At 44.2% G+C, this 23,666-nt stretch overlaps 1 protein-coding gene across 13 annotated transcripts in view; it reads right to left on the bottom strand.

Annotated features, from left to right (window-relative positions):
* Nucleotides 1-23,666, bottom strand: part of arvcfb (ARVCF delta catenin family member b) — a 201,035-nt gene that overhangs the window by 86,936 nt on the left and 90,433 nt on the right. Inside the window, exon 1 of one of the 13 annotated variants that reach the window (XM_031848923.1) lies at nucleotides 22,419-23,631. The exons of the other annotated variants lie outside the window; for them this stretch is intronic. Within the exon in view, the coding sequence (XP_031704783.1) occupies nucleotides 22,419-22,439 (21 nt within the window). The 5' untranslated portion in view covers nucleotides 22,440-23,631. Of the gene's footprint in view, nucleotides 1-22,418; nucleotides 23,632-23,666 lie in introns of those variants that run through there. 13 annotated transcript variants of the gene reach the window in all.

Here is a 23,666-nt window from a genome sequence, read left to right as displayed (position 1 = left end):
GCGCAACTGGATAAATCTATCAGGAGGCTTGAGCTACCGGCCCAGTTACTTTATTTATTATTCCCTCTCTGTCAGATGAAAAGAAATGTGGTATTACATCTGCTCGGTCCTGCTCTGCTAAAAAGGCCTAGTGTAGTGTGTGTGTGTATGTGTGGGTGTGTGTGGGCGAGTAGTTAATAGGTGTGGATATAGCAGCATACATCAGGTAAGTGCAGTGCCATCTAACTCAGAGTGCTGGACAAAACAAATGTTCAAAAAGAACAATGAAAGATATTCAAATTGATAACCTGTTTTTACCTCTTTTGTTGACCTGTTGTACAATCATGTCTAACTTTTTTTGCTCTCTGTAATTCACTTTACAACTACATTTTAAAAGGCTGCTAGAAAGCACCAATATGGATCTCTGTCTCCGAGTCATCTTATAGACACAGTCCACTACATACAATAACCATATTAATAATGAACATGCGTTGTAGTATTGTCTGTCATATCCTTCATGTCAGAAGAAGACCATGTTGACCAGCCAAATATATTCTTAACCTTCTAATACCATAAGGGCCATTATTAGGATGTTAAACGTTGATGATTAAGAATTCCATCTGCCAACCAGTCGTTTCCAGCTAGTTAATGACAAGGACTGGAGCAGACCTCCACACAAACACAGTCCCTACGAGTCTCAGCAGTTTGGATCCAGACTGTTGAACACTACCACAGATCTGAGAAGTGGGGGTCAACCAGAGTACACAGGCACCAAGTCCTCCACATCCCTTCAAAACAACGACAGAGCTCCCTCTGCTCTCGCAGGGTTGAAAGTGAAACACTTCTTGGTCTGAGTGTGAACAAAGAGCATTTTTCATGACAAGGCTCATAATAGCAATAAAGTCAAGTGAGAAAGGCAAAGCCGCCATATCTGCACCTAATGTATTCCAATGCATCTATAAGAGGTAAACAGGGCTAAATTGGATTTGAACAGGATCTGTATTGGTTTGCTACAGCTGACATTGTGTTGTAGTTAAGATTTTTAATCAGAGATTAATAGCGCCACAAAACAACAGCTCATTTACAAGCTAATGGAAACAAGTCTACCTGATTTCCTCTGAATATTGAGTCGGGGATGAAAATACAAAGAGACAACAGACAAGGCCTTCGTTCTGGTGTGTGTGTGTGTATGTGTGTGTGTGTGTGTGTGTGTGTGTGTGTGTGTGTGTGTGTGTGTGTGTGTGTGTGCGGGAGGCTGAGTGAGCGAGGGAGTCTTTTAAGCTTACTTTCAAAGCTGCAAGCTGATCATGAATATTTAAGACTATGCAGATATCTGAAATATAATTTTGGTATGTGCCTTTATTCGCATACTAAATTAGCAGAGAGTACATTTTAAGCAAGAGCCACGGTATGAAAATAAAACAGCCTCTTTGAGGCCGTGGCTAACTCACTATGAAGTGTGGTTTTTTTCATCCAAACATTTGTTGGATGAATGAAAAAAATATCACAAAAAAACTGCATTTTGAATGATCGGGAGAGTATATATTTTCAATGCAGTGTAAAACCTTTTGGCTGGATCCAAACTGAGGAGGTGCATGCTGCACTGCTGCATAAGAAGGATGGGCAAGTGGGTGGGTGGGGGCTTTGTTTGGGTGAGTGGGGAAACTTTGAAACTCACCATCTAATAGAGTCATTCCCGGGCTCTGAAGAGCTCCCCAAGGTGTTGGATATAAAAAAGGGCGTCTCTTACTTCCACTCAAGCGATAGCACTTCTCAAATCTTATTTCTGTGTCATGCACTATTCATGCTCTGGGTCCGTGTTGTGCTGCTCTGCAGGTGGTTGGGAGGAAGAGGAGGATGCAGATGAAATATGGATTATCTCCTCTCAGTGTCTGGCTAAGCCCCACTTTGCTGGCACCGCTGCTTTTCAATGTAACTCCCCTCCCACTCAGCCAGCCAGCTGCAGGCCTAGCATCTGGCTGCTAACCCCCCCCCCCCCTCCCCAGCCTTTAATCAAATACATACACCCTCACAAACATCTCTATCCATCTACCCCCATGATGAAACACCTCCCCCTCCTGCTTCATCTACTGCTGCTCTGTGCAGGAAACGCTGACTTCTTAAGATTTAGGTATCCAGTAAACAGGATCTTGACTCAAAATAGCCGATAGCTGGAAGAGGAGTGTTGACAGCCCACAGACTGTAAACTGTCCTATTAAGAGATGGGTCAGGGTAGTTTGGATGACAGATATCATCCAAAAGACATGACTCCCAACAGGAAGGAAAGCTCAGCCCAACCCTTCACAGCCCTCTGGGACATCAGCTAAAACTGCCCTGAACCTGAAACCACACAGCTCTACAGAGTGTGGTATTTGGCTTCTAGATATTGCTTACTTACATGAAAGGAAGATTCAGAGTTTTTACAATGTAGGTGTTATTTTAGGCAGTTTCTACCAGCAGACATAGTGGCAATAATAGCAAGTTATCAGCTGAGATCTGGAAAGCCATCAACATTGCTCAGAGATGTTGGGCAGGCAGTTCCAAGCAGTCAGACTTTAAACAAACACTCAGGTTGGCCAAATCCTTTTGGAAGAGAAAATGAAGGCCAACAGCAATATAATCGCCCAAACTGTACTTAAAATCTAGTATGCTTTACAGACCAACTAGGAGGTTTAACCTACAGTGTTTGCCCTAATTGTGATGCAGAACTATTACCAACAAAACCTTGCTATTCTGTTGGTCTCGTTTTGGCCCCACAATGTCGTCGCATTCCAAGATCTGGGCCTTAACTTTGGTGAGGAAGAAAGAAGAAATTTCAAAAAGTTAAAAATATAACACCCAAATTGTAATAAACCAGAATTATACTTTAAGAGCTGAACATTTTCCCTGTAAATTAACATCGTCAAAGGTGTCTGCAGTAAATAAAACAGCAGAGACAGGCCAATCATTATTTTTCCAACCTCAGACATGAGAGACGTAAAATGGACCCGTAACCTGCATCATGTTGGAGCTCAGAATACATTATAAATGAGAGCCCTAACGTGTTCGCGTTACAGAGCCTCATTACATTCTGTGTCACACTCAATTGGTGAAGTTCCCACACTGCCTATTATGGGATGACAGTGGGAAAAGGATATACAAGATTATAATAGTCACATTTACTGTACTGTGGATACTTAAGAGAAAGTAATGAAAACATTAAACTACCGCTCATTTTGCTGGGGACCCCCTGGAACCTCCTCAAGGACCTCTAGGGATCTCCAGAATCCCATTTGTAATGATACAAAACACAATTATTTTAACCCAGGGGAGCATGGGTAATCTAAAAGTAATTATGTAAAATAACAACAGTAATCTTCGAATACATCAGCGAGTGGTGCTTGAAGCTAGTCCACAACTAGAAGAAGCATACTGCAACAGCAGCTGATAGAGCCACTGCGCCTCCCTGTCTCCAGCTGTGATTATCAGGAACACTGAGGAGCTTGTGTGTTTTTGTCTCTTGTCAGACAGAGGATGTCCGGTGTTGCGCCAGCCCTCTGATTACCTACAATTCTGATGCCGTGCAGCCACTCCAAATCAGGTTAGACTCGTCTCCCTCTCCTAATTGACCGGAATAGAGGTACTTACCAGGGTCGATGACCACGGCAAACTTGATGAAAGCTAAAACCAGGATGCGGTACATTACTCACTATGGTGTATTTGTAGTTGGAAACTTTAGATTTATTCACTTACTGAATTTCTCCTTAAATGACGCACGTAATCAACATTCGGAGTGGTTAAACATCGTCTGATAAAGGCTGAACACCAACTTAAAACACTCTTGTGTGAATGTGAAACTGATATTATACCAAGTCAACATGCTGTGACAATTTGTAGTAATTTGTCTTTTTGTAATGGTAAGTGACGTATTGCTGGCATTGCATTATACACAATGTGGGAGCTGGGAAAACTCTATGCAGACAGGAAGGAAACAGGGTTGCTCGTTGCTTTCCTGCTGGCTGCCCACTGTGGAATCCAGCCTGGCAGGCTGAAGTCATAAAGAGAGAGAGGGGCAAACTGGTACAGTTGTGCAGAAGTTATACAACGCTGGTGTTCTCATTACTACAGTAATGGGTGTTTTGATGTCTGGAAAAACAGACTTGAGATCATCCACACACCCAATTGTCTTTAGCAAACAGTTACCTTGTAAAATAGTAAACTGCTCAGAGCATGGTATGGGCTGCTGTGTGTTGACCCAACTCTCCTGTAAGTATGGAAACTCTAATGAGCATTCTCCTCAAACTTTCAGTGTCTAGCTAGAGCCGGGGTTTAGTGAGGCCGCACAGTCCAGAAGTTTACCTCTGTTACCTTGGCACCAGCTGGCAAGTAGCTGCTGTGTGTGCATGAATGTCTTGAGTGAGCAGAGGCCCAATGCTCTGGCCCACACAGTGAGAGTGGGGTCCACTCAAGGGGGAGCGGGGCCTCTGTCTGAAGGCTTAAAATAGAGTGGAGGGTGTGAGTTGACTGCAGCCAGACTGACTGTGTGTGGAGAGCTTTTGTCAGAAGGCGGGGTTTGGTTGGGAGGAAGAGGAGGGGACAGGGGGGACGGAGGGGGGAGGGGGGTGCTGTGCAATGAGTTCTGCAGCATTCAAGTGGAGCCCAAAAATAACTCACTACAATGACACATGTAGGCCTGCTTCACAGGCTCAGACGCACACACACACACACGTGTTTTATGGTTAAAGCGGCTCTGGCTGGAAAATCTTTCCAAAAAAATCATTTGCAAAATGCGACAATGAAATGTAATAAAACAAGAATCGTGAAATTGTTTACGGTGTGTTAAGAGCTGCTTAGGCAGGGTGCGTGAGCTTTCACTGCCAGTTTCACAGACCGAGACTCGTCAAGCAGCCGAGTAAAATCACACCACACTGAAAAATATTTTGCCCTGTAACACAAAAGCTTCTTATGATTATCATAATAGACATACAAACCGTGTGGTCAGAAAGGATTCATATTAGAGGTGGACATGGCTGACTGGCCAATATCTAATTTCAAATCAAAGTAAATATATTGGCTAACACACTGATGTCCTCTCTCACAAGATATTCTTGTCAACAGCAGCCAAACAGTAGGGCAATGCTGTCTTCAAACACACACAGTCGCACGCCCGATTCCATTACAATAGAGGCGCACACACACACACACACACACACACACACACACACTGCCACAGTGCTTTTATTTGGGGGTCTAAAAAAAATGACTGGACAGTGACAGCCTTTCCCAATAATCCTCCTTGAGAAAGAGCTGTGAGAAGCCCAGCTTTGGCAAAAGAAAAGCAGGCACACAATCGAAAGCAAATCTTTCTCTGGGGAAACGGAACATAACCACCGGGCTTTTTGTCAGCTTTACGCTGCTGGAAAAGAGGCAGATATGCAAGTTTCTCAAAAGGTCCCAGTCAGCTTTTCACACAGTTCTGCAGAGGTTACAAAAGCACTGTGTAAGAACTGACTTGGAGGGCTGCACTGACATAGACAGCATTAACGACAATACACGCAAACATCCTGTGCTTTTGTGGCCGGGGCATTGTCCTCTTCCTTTAAGCCTCAGCAGGAACGTGAAGTTCATACACAAACGTGGTCTGTGAGACACTGCAAACCATCCAGGAAACAACACCACCCACTGACATATTGTATTCTTGAGGTGACATATGTCAATACACGATGTGCACGAAAAGCTTTGAGTGAAGTTACAAAGATAAATCACTGTCCATTTCGACTGTGAAAAGACAGTTTGTACCTTTATAAAGGATTGAGGATGTGCCTGCAGCAGTAGGGGAGAAAACTCACTGCTGCAATATCATGATAGCTCACACATGGACATTTTCAGTGTTTTGAAATGACGCAACCTGCTGTAAACCGGTAACATTTCTCTTAACGGTCAATTTGTATGTGGAACTCCCAAAACCTCTTTACTATACGTCACCCTTTGATGGCATCATGCTTGCGAGCATGGCACATGAAATTCCAATGGCAATTATAGCAGCTAGTGGCAGTGATAATGCTGCCACGGACTACATGCACTATGAAAAGTTTTTGTTATGTAACCATTAACACGCAGCACGGATTTAAAACCCAGAAGCTCCCTCACACAAAAAGAATCAGCACGTATGAAATTCTTTCTGGATGCCTTTCACACAAGTTTACAGCACAGATACCCCCTCCTGCTGGATATTACTTTTTTTATTATGTTTAGCAATGCAAAACAATCCATTATTGTTGTAAAATTCTGGGTTCTGATCAGCTAATTACGCACTCTGAGCTAATGGGATGTTTCCTTCCTGGGACACTGAACATTTACCCATTACTTTTTCAATTTGGGCAGTTTATGGCACAACAGCACTACTCGCGTTGATCCCCTCATTCACTTTTACTTATTCTGGTTTCTTTTCTACCCCGAAAACCCATCAATATGTTGATGGCTCATATGGTTTGTGGCCTGCTGGGAACAAAACCTTTGAGTTATCGCTCAACCTTTTACCTCTTCAAAAACACATTCTGATACGACACAGAGCCGATTTCTTTAAAAGTCAGCCCCCCCCCCCAAACACGTCGCAGCCACATGAGTCAGAGGATTTGGCATCAAAGCCGGCAGGCAGTGTTTTTGCAGCATTTATGAGCACTGGCTCAACACCTGACTTCTCTGGTCTGCATCAGCTTAGCCATGCAGGCAGCTCCTTAATCAGAGCGAGTTGGTGTTTGACAGCTGAGCTTGGAAAGGGACTTGTACCATCTCCCCTACCTGAGACATCCCCAGATTTCACTGCAATTACTCTGAGCAGCTGCGTGCACTGCAAGCACCTGAGCACTGTGGAGCATCGCCCCCTCACTGAGACTAGCAGAGCTGCAGGCCCAGTCTTTCTGCCATGGCAATTTCAGCGTATAAATAAGATATGTAACAATTGTTTCACTTCTAATTCAGGACTCTGGATGCACCCTCATTTCATTAGGCGGATATTCTGACTGAGACAAAGAGAGACAAGACAGGGCCATAAGCGTTGCGTGCCAGAGAGTGGTTAGATAGATAGCAGGCAGGCACCATCCAATAACAAAATGAACACTCAATCCTATTTTGGATCCCTGGAAGCATTGGAGTTGTGTTTTTCTCTTCAATCGGAGCAGATTTGTATCTAACCACTAAAGTGCTGTGAACAGATCGACCGCTCGCTGGAATGCCCCAGTCATGGTGCATATTTCACATGAAGCCTATTGTTGTCTGCCCCATTGGGGCCTCAGCAAATGGCCCAATGTTAGAGAAAACACTGGAGTGGATTCCACAGACCAAAGCCTATTAGTCCACTGGCCTCAGGAAGGAACCAGGCAATATCTCAAAATGATGAAAACAACTTTTTCAGTCCAGTGATGCAGTGAAGAAAGACTGAAGAGGGATGATATCGGCAGACCTTTGATAAACCTGAGGAATGTTTCAAACGGGGAACAGCCTGTTCCAGATTATGACTCAAAGGATGCAAAGAGAAACTTCATGCGACACACCACCGCAAATGATTCTCCGCACACTGGGAGAAAAAAACGATGACTCTCACTGTTTACACATGACTTGCTGTGTCGTGTAATAAGAAGCCAACAGACCCCCGCCCTAAAAGTCACACAAACACAACCTTGAGAAATATCTCTTCCAGATCTGATGCCCACACGAATAACATCTCACAATAAGAGTGACGGTGAGTCATATAAACTGCAGTCATCTGTGTTGACTTTAGGCAGTACCGCAAACAGAAGTCATATCTGACTGTTCCATGGGAAAGCAACATTGTCATGTTTCTTCCACACAACAAATATGCCTGCAGATAATCTATTTTAATCACCACAAAATTTAGTTTTGTGGTGATTCAAATAAAAATATATGTAATATCTGAATGTAAAAATGATGCATAATAACACTATACATTGTTCTGACCCATTCCCACTTCAAAACAGTCATTAACTGGGGGAAACAAACTACAGCAAAGATGCCTGGCAGTGCATCACACCACAGAAACAGGGCAATGATACACACTACTTCTTCACTTCGAGAGTTGTTCCGATAACGATACCAGTATCGAAAATGCCTCCGATACAGCCTGAAATGCCGGATGGGGTATTGACTAGTATGCGAGTCTATGCACCAATCCGATATCAAGATATCATATCATTTATCAGCTCATTTACGCTACACAACAATAACAACAACAACACGTGTCACTTCCTACCCGATCCGTACATCCAGCACAATTGGTGCTTTACTATAAACTGTGACTGCACTTCAACAATTTTCTGAAGGAATTGTTATTTTTTTCCTAGATTTATTTATCAAACATCTTTTTCAGATCTGACTGATGAACGAATAAACAAATAATAAATGTGTTAATTCTCTGTATGTGTTCATGTTTAACAAAGGGTTTAACCTGAGCCAGGCCATTAAAGAGGAGCGTCCCACGACCAACAACTTGGACATGGTGGATGTCAGAGTGTGCATGTGCATGTTTCAAAAGTCAACGTTGCTACAGGGTTGCACACTGCACGCCCAAAGAGAAGACACTGCTATTGTCTCCTGAAAAGCAAGGGCTTCAAATTCCTAACATGTTGTGGAGATTAGAGAGCAATTCCGTGGAATTCCGAGCCCCATATGGTGACAAGGTGCTCACATCTCCCCCTATTAGAGGTTCCCTTTCCTTGCCAGGAGAGCACTTGTTCTAAAGCCAAAATAAAGATTAAGCAAAAGAGGGGAGCAAAGAGAAGACCAGCGGAGTGAAATAATTCTGCTTGGTCTGAATGGTTCAACCTCCTCTCATCAGCTGCTCCAAGAGTAGCCCCCGGACTGTAGAGTAGGTAAAGGAGGACAGAGAGAGGATCATGACTCATTTGAGGCATTAGACCACTGCTGTTCCAGTTTCCCAAATCGCCTCTACATACTTGTGGGACAACACACAATGAGTCAGCCCTTGGACACTTTCAATGAAAAGATGGCGGCATTCCGATTAAATCCGCAATGAATCCAGGGAATGAGCAATAAGCTCCTTTCATGCAAATCTCCAGAGTTTTATGGGAAAAGCTGTAGAGGATCTGTAGAGGACCTCTTACCTGTGTGAGTGCTCAGCGATGTCGAAGAAGATTAGCAGCTATGATCTAGTGTTAACGGTGGCATCAGTAATGGCATCAAACCCCACCCACTTCTTAAATTAGGTTGTCAGAGTCTGAGAAATTAGTTGCTGTAACTATCTGAGGGAATGGCTGTCATATTTCATCACATCCGTTGTTTCCAACCAGGCGACAAACACAAGAACAGACCCGGCAGACATTATCATAAAACGTCATCTCTGCTGGATCCTGGTTTGACATCAGACGGCCTGAAAGAAGGCATGAAAGAGATATGTCGTCTCCAGGCCACAGCCTCCTGAGCGGCGTCACCAAACCAAAGCCGTTTGTTGCATCATCAAGGCTGCCCTGCTTGCCGAGACATTAGAGGAGGGGGGGGGGGGGGAAGCTGCACTGACTGATTGGGACTCCAACAGCCCCATTAGCGAAGCCCGTTCCAGAGGCATGCAACAATTAAGGCAGCTCTGCCTGCCAGGGAGGACTGACGGATCCGTGAGCAGCCAAACGCTCATCATTCAAAAGCAGCCAAGCTGAAACCCAAAGCCAAACGAAGTAACTTTCGAGACAGAAAAAAAATCCATACAAACAAGAAATCATACAGACTGCAGTGATTCTGCTGCACATTTATAATTGCTTCATTATGAAACATGCTCAGAGGCAACTCAAAAACAATATTGTAATTCCAATAAAAGGAAAGCCTCGCTTGAACCAATTGGATGTACTGACACCAGAGAGAAGTGACAAACTAGCATATGCACTATAAACTATTGAAAAGGCATGGCAGAGACAGATGGATAACTTCCTGAATAGATCACTAAGGGAGCATTAATCCAGTGTGCAGGTATCTTATGTCGTTTTTTTAAGCTTGTCTTGTGTTCACAGCGGACAGCAATGTGTCTAGTCACGGCGATGGTAATAGCAGATTTCTCCTGGCTATACGTTTTGGGTTTTTTTTTTCTCACATGCTCCTCTGAGAGCGAACAGGAGCTCCGGTGCTACAGAGAGGCTGACCCACTTCAGAACCTCATCGCGCAACACTGCAGTGCTGCCGCTAGCAAAGTCCACTGCCAAATATGCACAGTACACAGGAATTCATACATTGAAGCATCTGTTACATTCACTCAGCATCCACAATGTGCATCAACACAGAAAGATGCTGCGTCTGTATAGTAAACACACTAAAGAAACCTAGTTTTAAACTCCATCGAGCAGACGTCAGCTCCTCCCTGGAGAGGTTCACTGCAGTGAAAAGTCTTCCTCTGCAGCACCTCCTCCAGACACTGCACACCTCTGCACCCTTTAAAACCCCCAACCCCCGCACATAACATGTAGTTCCTGATATTAGTATAGTTTGACTTCGAAACAAATCTGTGAGAGATCAGGTGCCGTGAACTGGCATCGGTTAGCAGCAGTTTGGGAATCAAAACACGCAGGAAGAGGGAGTATTCAAAGTAGCGAGGACAGAGTGCACAGCTGTGGTGGTAGAGGAGAGGCAGGGGGTTCAGCCAAGTGGGGAAGTTAATTAGGTTTGTTGGTGTATGTTGGATGGAGAAGACAGGGGGCTTGTTTGCCACAGAGGCCGGGGTACAGCGCGGCAGCAGCTTGTGGCTGTGGGGCTCCAGGGTCGGAGGTCTTGGGGACACCGAGCCAGTCCCGCTGCCTGCAAGCCTCAGATTGCAGAGCGTGGACAGAGGCCTTTAATTTTCAGATCGGTCTCTGTGCACATGCCCACTGTGATTTTCACACTACAATGTGGCAGGGGATAGCTTTCCCTTTCCCAATAGCTTTCCCTTTGAAGGCCGTCCCACAGGTTTAGTAGCCAACTCGCGGCCCCTGCTGCGACACCGTATTTCAGTGAGACTGGTTGGAATAATTCTGGACTCTTTGGAGAATGCAGGCAATTTGTCATCGCTAATAAAGCAGAACATGATATTTGCATATTCATCATTTGTAAAACTGTAGCAGTACAAAAAAAATACAGCAGCAATGAATTATTTAAGACTGAAACCCACTGTGTTTTTAATAAATAAATCAGAAATAAATAATTTGTGAGCCACTAAAACAGACACATTCGCAATGGTTGGGTACACTAACCATACTCTGGCACTGAGAATGTTAATTCTTTAGGTCACCTCGAGTTGGTTGACAATGCCAATGCTGTTTTAACTGCTGGTAGAGCTGAGCTAAATGCTGAGATGATAGAGAATTAGATTATATTTTTGCCTTTAGTATCAATTGATTAGTTCAATCAATGTGCAGCTCAATGATATCACATTTATAAGATGGTGCAATAATGTGATTTGTCAGGTATTTGATTCACTGGACCAGCAGGCACATTCATATTGAAAGGTCTCTCGGTCGAGTGGGCAACATTACTGGATAAGGGCCTCATCTGTGAGGTGATCAGGGGGCCCAGCAACCTTGAGATCTGATCATGGGGCCCTGCTGCTGTCTGTAGGTCTCAGAGGCATTTGTCTGTTGACACCTGATTACTGAAATGCGGCGTGGGCAGTTTGTAGAGTGTACAGAACCTATGCGCACCAGGGTGTGCACTTACACACTTGTGTGACAGGATACACACTACGGTCCTACTTGCAAGCAACACTCCAGAAAAGCAGCAATTCTTATCACGGTTGCTCCCCGGATCAGATCGGCACATTCCCACAAACCTGGGCTACTTCACCGGGCTGTATGGTCAATGTGTCGTGCGTCTTGCACTTAGCACCATAGAACTTGAGTCAATTTTCATTTCCCCCATAACATTTTTCTCTGACTGTAGAAATTACCATCAGAGTTCATTTCTGCAAGTAATTATATAAGGTAGTAAAGCACTCAGTGCACTTCACTTTCATCACCATTAGCAGTACAAGACCATAACAAGGCCTTGTTAAACTTACAACATGAGCGGCGTGAGAACATGGATGAAAGAAAGGGTGCACTCAGTCTGGTCTCCCGTGACTTCTGGCTCACCGGTAAGTGATGCCTCTGCACTGTACAAGGAGGGCATTGATACATGTTTTCACTGCCCAGTTACAGACACCAGCAGCCTTAATTAGCACCAGTATTTCCGGGACATTATGCTTGAAGGACTGTGGATAAGTGACACATGCACAATAGCGGAGGTGGATTATGGCCTGGAGCAGACTGAGAAATGAGTGCTCTCATCTGAGTATTTGAGTGTGGAATGTAGCAGCTCCATGACCCCAAAAACACTCCCTGTGTTCCCTTGTGGCCTGAACAACAGAGGCTGCAGCTGGCCACTCCTACTCACCCCCACCTGACACACACACTCAGAGCCGGATTCGAGAGAAGCAGAGCACAAAACAGGCGAAGAGTGGGTTTTATTGGATTAAGCCTCTCTTAACTGTCCTAGAATATGATGGAAGGAATTTGGGAACTCAAGGAGGTCTGTGTCAACAGGTCTTGTTTGCTTAACTTTGAGAACCTCGTGGTGTTTAGCACACTCTTTTCCACACGTCCTAATCTAAGGAGGTAAAATAGAGAAAAAAACATGCCTCAGTACAGCTGCTGACCAACCACCGTGTCAAATTAAGACCTTTCTTGCATCTCTAAGGATCCAAGAAAGCAGAGCGGTAACCAACTTAAAAACAGCCATAGGGAAATAAATACCCACGTGAGTTTTAATGGTGATGGCAGGCAAAGGTCCAGTTAGGAAAACAGCACAGCACTGGGTATGTTTAAGAGGCAATGTACTTGCGGTATCAATCCTTCAGAGCTGTATTTTTCTTTTACAAAGTCTACGAGCACAGATAAAACACCAGACTCTGGCAGACGCAGAGAGGTTGGAGCTATTTATGTCACTGTCTGCCTTTTTGTGACTTGTTAAAGCACGAATAATGATGGAAAACGGGGTGTTCTTGTGGCTCAGCAGCTAATGTACATCCTATACCACCAGGTCATGGCTGTGCTCGCTCTCAGACACTCTCCCTGTATATCATTATCTAATAAAGCAAACATGTTATTTAAAGCTAGGGCTGGTCATCTTCTTCAAAAACATTTTTGTTACATCTGTTGAAATTGTCAATACACCCCAACATCAGTGAATACATTGAGTATCTATGACTGTTGCAGGACTGTAATAGACTCTCATCCCACCATTACTATCTGCTTGTCTGTCTGCCTGCACGCTATTTGCCCCTGCACTCATTACACTGCAACGGAGTCTTCCACAAGCTGATGGCTTGTCATGTGTGATTACTAACAATAGCCATATTGTTGTTAATATTCATTATGATATGTTCACGTTCATAATGACCATTTTGCGGGAGTGGCTTTGGTGGGTTGTCAGTGTTGGCGACTTTTGGAGCTATTGTTTCGAACTATTTTCATGGGGAAAGAGTTGGTAACACTTGGCTGGGTTTTTCAGTTGTATAAAATCGTGCATACTCCAGCTGGTTTCTTGAGATTACCAACCCTAGCTTTAAGCTGCTTCATGTAGAATATTGCAATACGTCATTTACAAATCAATTCTGATAGCAGAGTATAATGGCTGCATAAAAACGGGACCCCTATAGAGAAATAGGTTTATTTTGTTTGCCTTTGATGTGCCCCCGGGTGGGATTTCCCTCTTATCATCTTATGCAGGAATGAGTTACAGCACAAAGAAAGTAACTTGTGCTGTGCTTCATGTCGACTGTGGCTCTACTGGCATGCAATTGAATCCCAACACAACCTTTTCTCTAAAACTTTTAGCTGCCCCCCGCTTCAGAACAAGAACCCACAGCTATGATGTCTTATTACCAAACTAAAAGCTTGCTTGGCTGGAGCAAAAGGACACTGGCAGGCAGCCCTCCACCACAGGGCCAGGATTCTACACTCCAGCCCCGCGCAGAGTGTTAAGTACACCACCTTCCACTGATGGCTGGCACCTGTCCCTCCCTATCCGCGGACCTGGTTGGCACAGATCAACGCTGCGCCACGCTCCACTTCACAGCCTATTACACATTCCAAACAAATTAAATATAAGGGAGTGTGATGGGGCGAGATAGCATTTTCGTGGAGCCGTGGCAGCCAGCGCAGGCCACGTATGCGGTAGAGGTTCATTAGATAGCTCAATGGAGCCTTGTGGAATGTGCGAGGAGGCGCATCACTCCATTGTTCACCGGTGGCTCTTCTGGGAATGGGTTGAGCACATATCAAGAGAAGATGAGGTGGTGGGTAACAATGCCGTGCCATCACATGTAATGGCATATGACAGCCGTCCCAGTGTCTGCATGCCTCTATTGTAGAAACCATTGAACTATGCGAACCGTTGTCTGCGTGGAGAATTGGCAGCGTTGAGAATGCCAGGAACTCGTTTATCTTTCCCATTTTAGGAGGTTCTGCGCCTGGTTTGGCTGAACTCTTGCCACCGGTTAGCATAATGTTTGTGTGCAGGCAGCGTTGGGGCCGGAGCTGTGGCTACTACAGCAGAGGTTGTGTGTAGCAGGGGTTGTGTGGCCCCAAGGCCGGTCGGCTTACAGTGGTTTGGACTTTCCCTCTCACTCTCTTCCCCTCTATCCTTCTCTTTTATTTTTCTCCCTGGATCCGAGCCATCAGCAGTAACAGCCACTATTGTGCGTTGCGAGGTTCAGAGCAGCATTCTAATGAAGTGCCAGACCTCATCAGTGCACTTCAACCGCCAGCGGGTCACTAACAGCCAGTCCTCAGTTCAAACTCCCTACAGGCTTTGTGACTGAGCTCTGAGTAAGCAAAACATGGATCTACAATGGTTAGACGAATACTGTTTTTTTCCACATACAATGGGACAATATGAGTCTTTTGTTAAAGCAATAATCACAGTTAATCCAGTCAACAGAATCCCAATTTTAGAAAAAAAAGAAAAGAATTACTGCCTTGCGGTTGTATGCCTGCGTAGTACATCAAGTACACATGTACATCCATGTCTGTTCAAAATGTCATCCCTTCATCATTTTATCCTATTGTCATAATTAGAATATAAATGATTGATTTATGGACAAAAAGCTGTTTAGTGAGGTCACAGTGACCTTGACCTTTGACCACAAAAATCAAATCAGTTCATTCTTCAGTCCAGGTGGACGTTTTTGCCAAATCTGAGGAAATTCCCTCAAGGTATGTTCAAAAGAATGGACGGGACAGATGGCATAAATGCAGTAACTTGATAAATCTGGATAATATACCCCGATTCAATATAACGTCTATGTTGCAATTAGAGAACGTTTCTGGCCAATACGACTGCAACAACTGCTGATGGATGTTATCTGATGTGTCAATTAAAAACTTGACAGTGTGGTGAATTTACACAGACTTCATATGTATAAACACTACATCGCTCCAGCTATGTGACAGAATTAGTGTGCTGAACAAATAAAATGTTTGATAAAAGTAAGTGAAACATGTAGCTGGTAGCTTCCATTGAAAAATATCTGCCATGGCTTTCAGTTCTCAAACACCCAAGAATGTGATGACTCCTTACAGTTAAACTAAATAAACTGGAGATGCCTCATGCAAGCTCCTCACACTGCCACATGTCAGCGTAATCTGAATGGTCAGCTGGAGCTGATAGAGCCCTACTAAAGAGCTGTCAGAGGGAATCATTAATCCCGAAAGGCTGCATGAGACAGATGGTATGATGATGGAGGATCGATGGTATCCCGACTGCTTCTCGTGGCAGGCCCAGAGACAGGAAGTGGGCTAATCCCTCAAAAGAAAGTTCCAGACTAAACACGCAAAAAGGAGCCTGGGCCATCTCCCCCCCAGCCCCCATGGCTGTGCTGCATGTAGTACAATATGGATGGTACCGGAGGGGGTTAGAAAGAGAAAGGGAGAAGTAGGGAGGCGTTTGTTCCTGCGTTTCTGGTTGAGGGAAGCTCTATGAGGACTTTGACCTTCCCCCTCAGGGCCCCTCGAAGAGGTCCCCAGCTGCAGGACAGAGGGGGTGGAGCCTATATGAACCATACATAACTGTAAAAGAAGCCTCGGTTCTTTTGTAAAGGCCCCAGAACCAGACTCTTCTCGGACTGAAGGTCTGGGTCGCACCAGTGTTCCCAGCCTGGAGCGCAGGAAAAGAGAGGGAATAGGAAGGAAGGACTAAGAGGAAAGAACTTCCCCATGTACGCTCTTCATGGACACTTTATGGTCTTATGTTCCATTCAAGATAAATGGCACATATCTTATCAGTTAATCCATTAATCGTATGGGCTATCTTGAGTAATGTTTCTGTTGCTGCAGTCCATCTAATGAACTTGGACGATTCTTTTCTTCCTCTGGGGGAAATTTAATCTTTCCTATCAAAATAGTACAGTGACAGGTATGGTCCAGTCTGGCCGTCAATTTGGATCAACTTCAGCTACAGCACCTCAAAACATCAACAATCACTTCACCAGCTGCTTTTCTATGATGCTGGGAAAATTAGAATTTGCCGCCCACGGTGTCATCAATCACCAACTTTAAGGATCACCGGGGTCGTTATTTGTCCATGGTGCTGCCCAAAAAAACGTCACATCTGCAGCTTTAACCGCCAGTCCCTGCAGGAAAGCCAATTGCAGTAATGACACATGGAAACACACACACAACACAAGTTTATGTACCGGAGAATGTGTGCATGCACACACGCGAGCACAGCCACACTGCACAGGTCAACGTGACAGCACATTGGGTCATTAAGAAGAAGTGACCCTCAGTCGCATCGGCGTGGGAAGTGAGGGTGCTGTAGGCCTATTGATTAACTGCAATGGAAATTTGAAAAATAGATATTACATTGAACGTGCATCGCTAGATCTTCACGTCTCCTTTGTGAAATGGCTGTACCCTCACTGTCCTGCATCATATAACACTAGACACCTGTTTATGGGTCATCCATACACTTCCTCCCCATGCATTAGCTGCGTGTTGTTGTTGACTGTGTGGTTCCTTCGACATACAGTATCTTAATATTCAAGTTTGCTTTTCAAATATTAGGGTTCTCCCTGCCATTGCAGCGCATTTTCTTCTACTTTTTTTTCTACTTTGTGCCGACGCATGGGACGGCAGCGGAGGGGGGGTGAGAACAGTGGTGCTGCAATTTATCGGTACAATGTTCACGTCTTGAAAATCCCCAGCCTCCCAATGGCAGCACAGCACGTAAAACCCTCTAAAAACCCAGGGAGGAACTTGAAAATGTGTGTGAAATGTTGTTAATAACTCTACCTTATAATCATCCTGGCCATTCAAATTAAAGCATAAAAACTTGGTCAGCGTTCCTGCTCAGTCCACTCCTGTTTGACAGCATCGAAGATAATCAGACCTGACAGGAGAGTGCTGTTTATATCGCTCATGTTGTGTAATTACCAAATTGTTATGATATAATAAATTGATATTATGTAATCACACCATTAATAGGATAGGAGAGCATCATGTAAATATTGTCACTACAACGATTACAGTCCTGATGTGGCCGTAAGCGCAGCTTTATTTCAAGTGTAGCGAGTTTTACTTCCACAGCTTTCTGGTCAGCCTGTGTGACTGAGACGCCTCTGCTTTCTCTGAGGCAAGTGGCTTTTTTTATCTACCTGATCGAAAAAACATGGATCTTGTTGCTGGCTTCCAGCAGCACAGATAGAAAAGTGTTTATTGGACACAGCCAAGGAAAGCATGAATCCCACTCCCTTATAAACGGGGCTATCCTGTCCGTAGCCTGCAGACAAACAGTGAGTAAATAAGTCGGGGATCCAATTGATGTTCCTTTGTAGCCTAAAGTGTGTGTGTGTGTGTGTGTGTGTGTGTGTGTGTGTGTGTGTGTATGGGCTGACACTATCTTCACACCTCACCTCTGCAGGATTTAATGTATTTGGCAGCAGGAAAAGCACAAACTCAAGTCATTAATAAGTGATTGGACATTATGCAAAATGTAAAGCAGGGAAACACAATGTAACGTCTTCAAGGATGTGCATGAATAAATGCATCCATACGTGATTCACACTCTCTGCACCCTGCACATATTTTTTGATAACCGGCGCGCTGTAATGCTGAATAGGTAAAAGAAACAACCAACAGCAAGATAATGAGCTGCCATCTCATTAATGCGCCGCTTCTTCTCCCCTCTGCCGTTTCCAAACAGCAGCATGAAAGCATCCGTCTCCAACCTCTCTCAAGCCTTCCAATTTACTGCCACTCACCCTTTTTTTTTTAATTCCATCAGCATGATGATGAAAGCTGAGAGAGCATTATGGTCCTCGCCAGTGGTCAGACAGTGAGTGAGCGAGTGCATGGGCCAGCGTCGGTCACACTGTCAGCCAGCCAAATGGGTTAGGACAGATAGAGGGGAAGCCAAAGCAGGGGGGGGGGGGGGGGGCTGTGGGACCAACGGGCTGAGTGGCATAGACCCCCAATGCTCCCCACAGAACACGACCACAGAGTAAACACCAAATACCTGAGGGTGTGTTCATGTGATACAGAGCAGGAATGTACAGTGGACTATGTATAGTAAAGTGTAATACTTCCCGCGGTCAAATAGTTCACATATTTCTTAGTGTTTGTTTGAAGCCACTTGGTGGACCAGCTGTCTGGATTGGTGTGGTGTATATACGACTATCACAATATGCATTATAAAATAGGGGGGCAATAATTATTTTCATTATCAATTTTTTGATTTTTGTAAATAATCTGGTTTAGAGCTGAAATTATGGCCAGTTAATAAATCAATGAAATCATTTTTAAGGCCAAAAAGGCCATAAATTCACTGATTCACACTTCTGAAATGTGAATCTGTTATGATCGTTAACTAAATGCTTTCTGATTTAAGACGGCTGGTCGGATAAAACAAGCAGTATAAATATGTATTTGGGTTATGAGAAATTGTAACGAGCATTTTTACAGTCCATTGATAAAACAATGAATGGATTATCAAGAGAATAATCTGCTGATTAGTCGATAATGAAAATAATTAGGAAATAAATTAGCTGCTACACTGAATTTATGAATTGCTTCGTCTATGAATTGTCAAAAAAATAAATTAAATTTTCAATACATGAATCAGAGAAATACAACAAATACTATGAATAAAGAAACAGATAAAAGAAGCCGGCGCCAGTAAATGTTTGACATCTTTGCTTAATATTCCATTAGAGAATAATATACTAGGGCTGTCCTTGACCAAAGACATTCTTAGTTGACCAACATCTAATCCATTAGTTGATTTAAATCAACATATCTGTAAAACTGAGTTCCTCCAGAAAGAATCACACAACTGAACCACTTATTGTGTTTAACTAATAAGTTTCTTGGTAATAAATAATTGAATTGACTAATCATCAAAGAGGGAGCAGCCCTGTAGTAGATAGTAGCAAACCGATAAAATATTCTAAAGAAATGGTAATGTAATGAGAATCTTCATATTGACAATGACAAGTTACAATACCATGCATGATGACGCTATTTTGCCAAAATACATCCGTTTGGTACTTCAAGGAAGTTGAACAAATACGCAAAGAAGTACAAACTGTTAGACTGAGCTCTTATAAGCTGACGCGGCAGTGATCATGTGAAGGTACATACATGGTCTCAGCTGCTCACATGGTGATACAGTTCAGGTTACTTAAAACCAAAGACAGGCATCCAGCGAGAGAAACCGGTCGGGTTGGACGGCCGGCAGACGGATGGTGGGCGGTGTGGCAGATAATGTGACATGTCAAGCCATGTTGTGTCATGGGTCAGGCTCTAAAGGCGGTCATGGGAACGGTATGGGAAACATGGCCAGGCTGTGTGGTGGGAGGGCCATCTGGTGTCATCAGCCACCTACCACCATATGATCACGCCTCCAACGAAACCCTCTCGCCTTCAGAATACTCGTGACCCCCCCCCCCCTTCTCCCATCCTGCACTCTGTTAGCTATGTTTTCCGGTCATTGGCATTATTCTTGTATGGCCTCCACTCCCCCAAACAAAGCCCCTCCTCATGCTCTACATGTCTTCAAATATTGATCTGCACAACATCCTCTGCGGTCACAAAGGGGGAGCCTGAGGAAATGAACGGGAAGGAGTATGCAGGGAAGATCGAGCTGTTGAATGAAAACAGCCCCGCAGAAGAAAAAAAAAAGTTTGACGGATTTTTTAATTTTGGTAAGAAATCAAATAGCATCGGAGAGGAGGGGAGCTGAAAGCCCCCGCTGGCTGTCAAGAATCTGGCAGTAACCGGCTGTCTGAAGACAAGACCTCCTTTAGTCTGTTTCTGAATCACTGATGGATGATTTTGTTATTCAGACGGGTCCTTCTAGTTTGCGGGGGAAAGTAAAGTCGGTTTTTTTTGATAGACCTTGGCAAAAATGATGACTATACTGGATTATTCATAATGTTTTCCTTCACGACAAATTTGTTCTTCTATTTTTCATGAGTGGAAGGAAGATGCCGCAACTGAATTCGGAGGATTTGAGCAATACCCTGCTGGTGTTGAGTTTCAAAATAAAAAGGAGCATTTATATTTAACTCAGACGTTGTCTGGTGCAGGCTCCCCCACTAATTGAGGGCTATGCAGTAATCTTCAGTGGGCTAAAACTAATTTACCGTAAGCTCTGCTGCAGCATTAAGATGAGGTCACGCCAGATCAGCATCTCTCCCCACTTGATATCTACATTCTTCTGAGTATAAAAACTGGTTTCAAGCTATTGGACCCCCTGAAGGACATATATAGAGTTCAACATGGAATATCACTGCAAGACGTGGCAGCTAGAAGAGGTTCAACGTCTGTTCCAATCTATTCTTCTATCGTCCGAACAGCAATAACTGAGCAAAAGCAAGAAGAATGACAACCAAAACAAAAAAACATGGACACATTGATCCACATTGATCCATATATGGGTAAGTGTGACTTTGACACACGTTGAACCCCCTTTCCCACGCAGCGCTGCCCAAGCAGGTGCTCCCTCGCTGAGGAATGTCCAGCTGAGTTAAAAAAGGTCACGCCACGATGCCGTCCTGCCCCCAAGCACGCCAACTATCTCGGTGTTAAGGGGGTCACGGACACGAGGTTGTTGACATGCATTTCATCCCATTCACATAATCCAAGCAAGGATTCCAACAGGCAACATTTGCTGCCCTGCTTCTGATCCATCGACTCTCCCGCTTGGTGCACAGCCTTCAAACTTATCAAGACCAATTGATGGAAGGAACTGAGAGTGTGTGAGGGAGAGAAAAAACGGCTTCTGTTTTTGGCCGAGGCTCCTTTCAGTTATCTGGTGGCACTCATCCATGGGGGCAACTGTTAATGTATTATTATCAGAGCAACGTGGAGAGCTGACAGAATGTTTTTGTCTGCCAAACAGGGAATGTGTAACTCCACCCCTCTCAGCCCAGCGGAGGAGAGCGGCGCTGATGGGAAGTTGACCTTATTCAATCAGATTCTTTTTTCTTTTTTTGGATGTCTGTCTTCTTCCTCTTTTTTTTGTGCTTCTGAGCGCTGCCAAGCTCGGCAGAGGGGGGGGGGACAGAGCGTTGCAATGGTGTAGGATGCCTGTGGATGCGCTTCAAACACAGGAAACACTTCCAATAATGTATGCACATCATGGTCTGGTGTACGCACACACCCACACAGACACAGCAACACACTCGCAAGAGCTAACAAAAGCACATTCCTGCGGAATCTGTGCAAGTGGAAGACAAAAGACTTTAATGCCATGTCTCTCACACATTTAGCACTGCAGCCCAGTAGGCTGTAAATCCTGGGCTCATTCAGAGCGTCACTGGCGTTGATCAGGGACAAACTTTCAATACTTCACTGCTTGTCCAATGATCACACCAACCGCTCTCATAGGTGGCACTGGTCTGAGCCCATGAATGTGTCAGGGAACTCATAAGTCACAGCACTGCTTTCCTGCAAGACAAGCCCCCCAACGCACACACACACACACACACACACACACACACACACACCCACACACACACACAGGACCACCACTAAACATATCTCATGGTCATGACTATTTACAGCATGAAATGGTCACTAAGTGGTAGAAGTACTTACTCGTCCTTACTGTATCTGATGTCATGCAGCCGCCTCCATTCATGCATATTGCATACACACATGCACACATCCATACGTGCACACACATTATTACACGCTCACACGCACTATCCTTCTGAAGGACATCGATACATCTGAGAATAGCTGCTCTCATGTGTTAAACTCGGGAAGGGTTATGGTTTAAAAAAAAAAAAGCTGTATAAAAGACATAAAGAGTGATGATCCAGGGAAAAATGTTAGGAATGCAACAAAATCCAAACAATGAGTGGAACAATTGGGAGGAGGAGGAAGATACGATGAGAGGAGACCGGCAGACACAGCAACACTAACCTGTTTCACTTCAGCAGGCATGGTCTAAAAATCCCCCCTTTCGTTCCAGACAAGAATTAAAAACCTCCCGGGGAAATAAATGTGTGAGAACTATTTCCTGGTCTTGGTAAAACTCCTTTCCCTCCTCTCCTCCTCTCGTCTCCTCGCGCTTTCCTTGTCTATTGACGTTGAGTTTTCCCTCTGTGAGCGCAGAGGCAGCAGCTCAGACGCAGGCAGCCATCCTCTGCTCAGCTGTGTCGAGCCAGACGGAGTTAGCGACAGGAGTACCGGAAGTGGGGCGCTGGGCGTTTCACAATAAAAGCGCAACTATTGCACATGTCCGCAAAAAGTCAGCTTTGCGGATGTGTTGCATTACCGGCGGGCAACTACAAAACAAGGGTTAGCTTACATTTGAAACAACCATAGTACATGTCTTATCAACCATACAACCATATTCCACAAGCTAACCGAGCAAAGATTTACAAATCATATAATAGCTGATGGTAATATACTGTAGTAGCCAATAGCCTAGTACGTCATGTGTAACCGAACATATGGCCGAAAAAAAAGGGTCTGTTTTAAGTTATCGCACAGGTATAGTCATACGTTAGGAGACGTGATTTTGTACAAAACTGCTGCTGCCTCTTGAGAGAGTTGTGTGTTTTGAAGTGAAAGCTATCTCGAAAAAAAAAAAAAAATCAGTCATTAACATTTTAATTAAGCATAAGCCCAGGTCATTCTCCCAAAACAGTGGCATAATACTATTGGCCATATTGAAGGTCTACAGGTAACACATAGACCTTTACTATAATAAAATAATCACGGTGTCTAAAGGACTCCTACAAAGTATATTCAGTGAAACATATATACAAATATACAGTATATATACAGTATCATATATCTCACACACAAAACCAAAGTTGGCCCTTTTGAGGCAAAGGCACCCAATACTCTGCACATTTTATATATATCACATAGGGCATGAAAGCAGAATGGTTGACACATGTGAGCTGGCAACTGGCTCTTTTATTTTGAAAGTAAAATCAACCATCATCCTGTGCAATCCTGGCTATTTCAGGCTGGTTTTACACAGCTGAACGAAAGGGACCCAGCTTTCTCTTTTCCAGAGATGCTGTACATATGCAGGGAATGGAAAGAGATGGAGGGGCAAAGGAGGCCGTTACCCACAGCAGAAAGGCCCCTCGCTAACAAAAGCAGAGATCCAAGAATAGGAATGGAGCTCAACCAAACTGTGTGCATATGCACGCA

The sequence above is a fragment of the Anarrhichthys ocellatus genome, unplaced genomic scaffold (assembly GCF_004355925.1).
Source record: "Anarrhichthys ocellatus isolate YVR2014 unplaced genomic scaffold, GSC_Weel_1.0 scaffold9, whole genome shotgun sequence".
NCBI lineage: Eukaryota > Metazoa > Chordata > Actinopteri > Perciformes > Anarhichadidae > Anarrhichthys > Anarrhichthys ocellatus.
The sequence above is the reverse complement of the archived record's forward strand: the minus strand, read 5'-3'. Positions and strand labels throughout refer to the sequence as shown.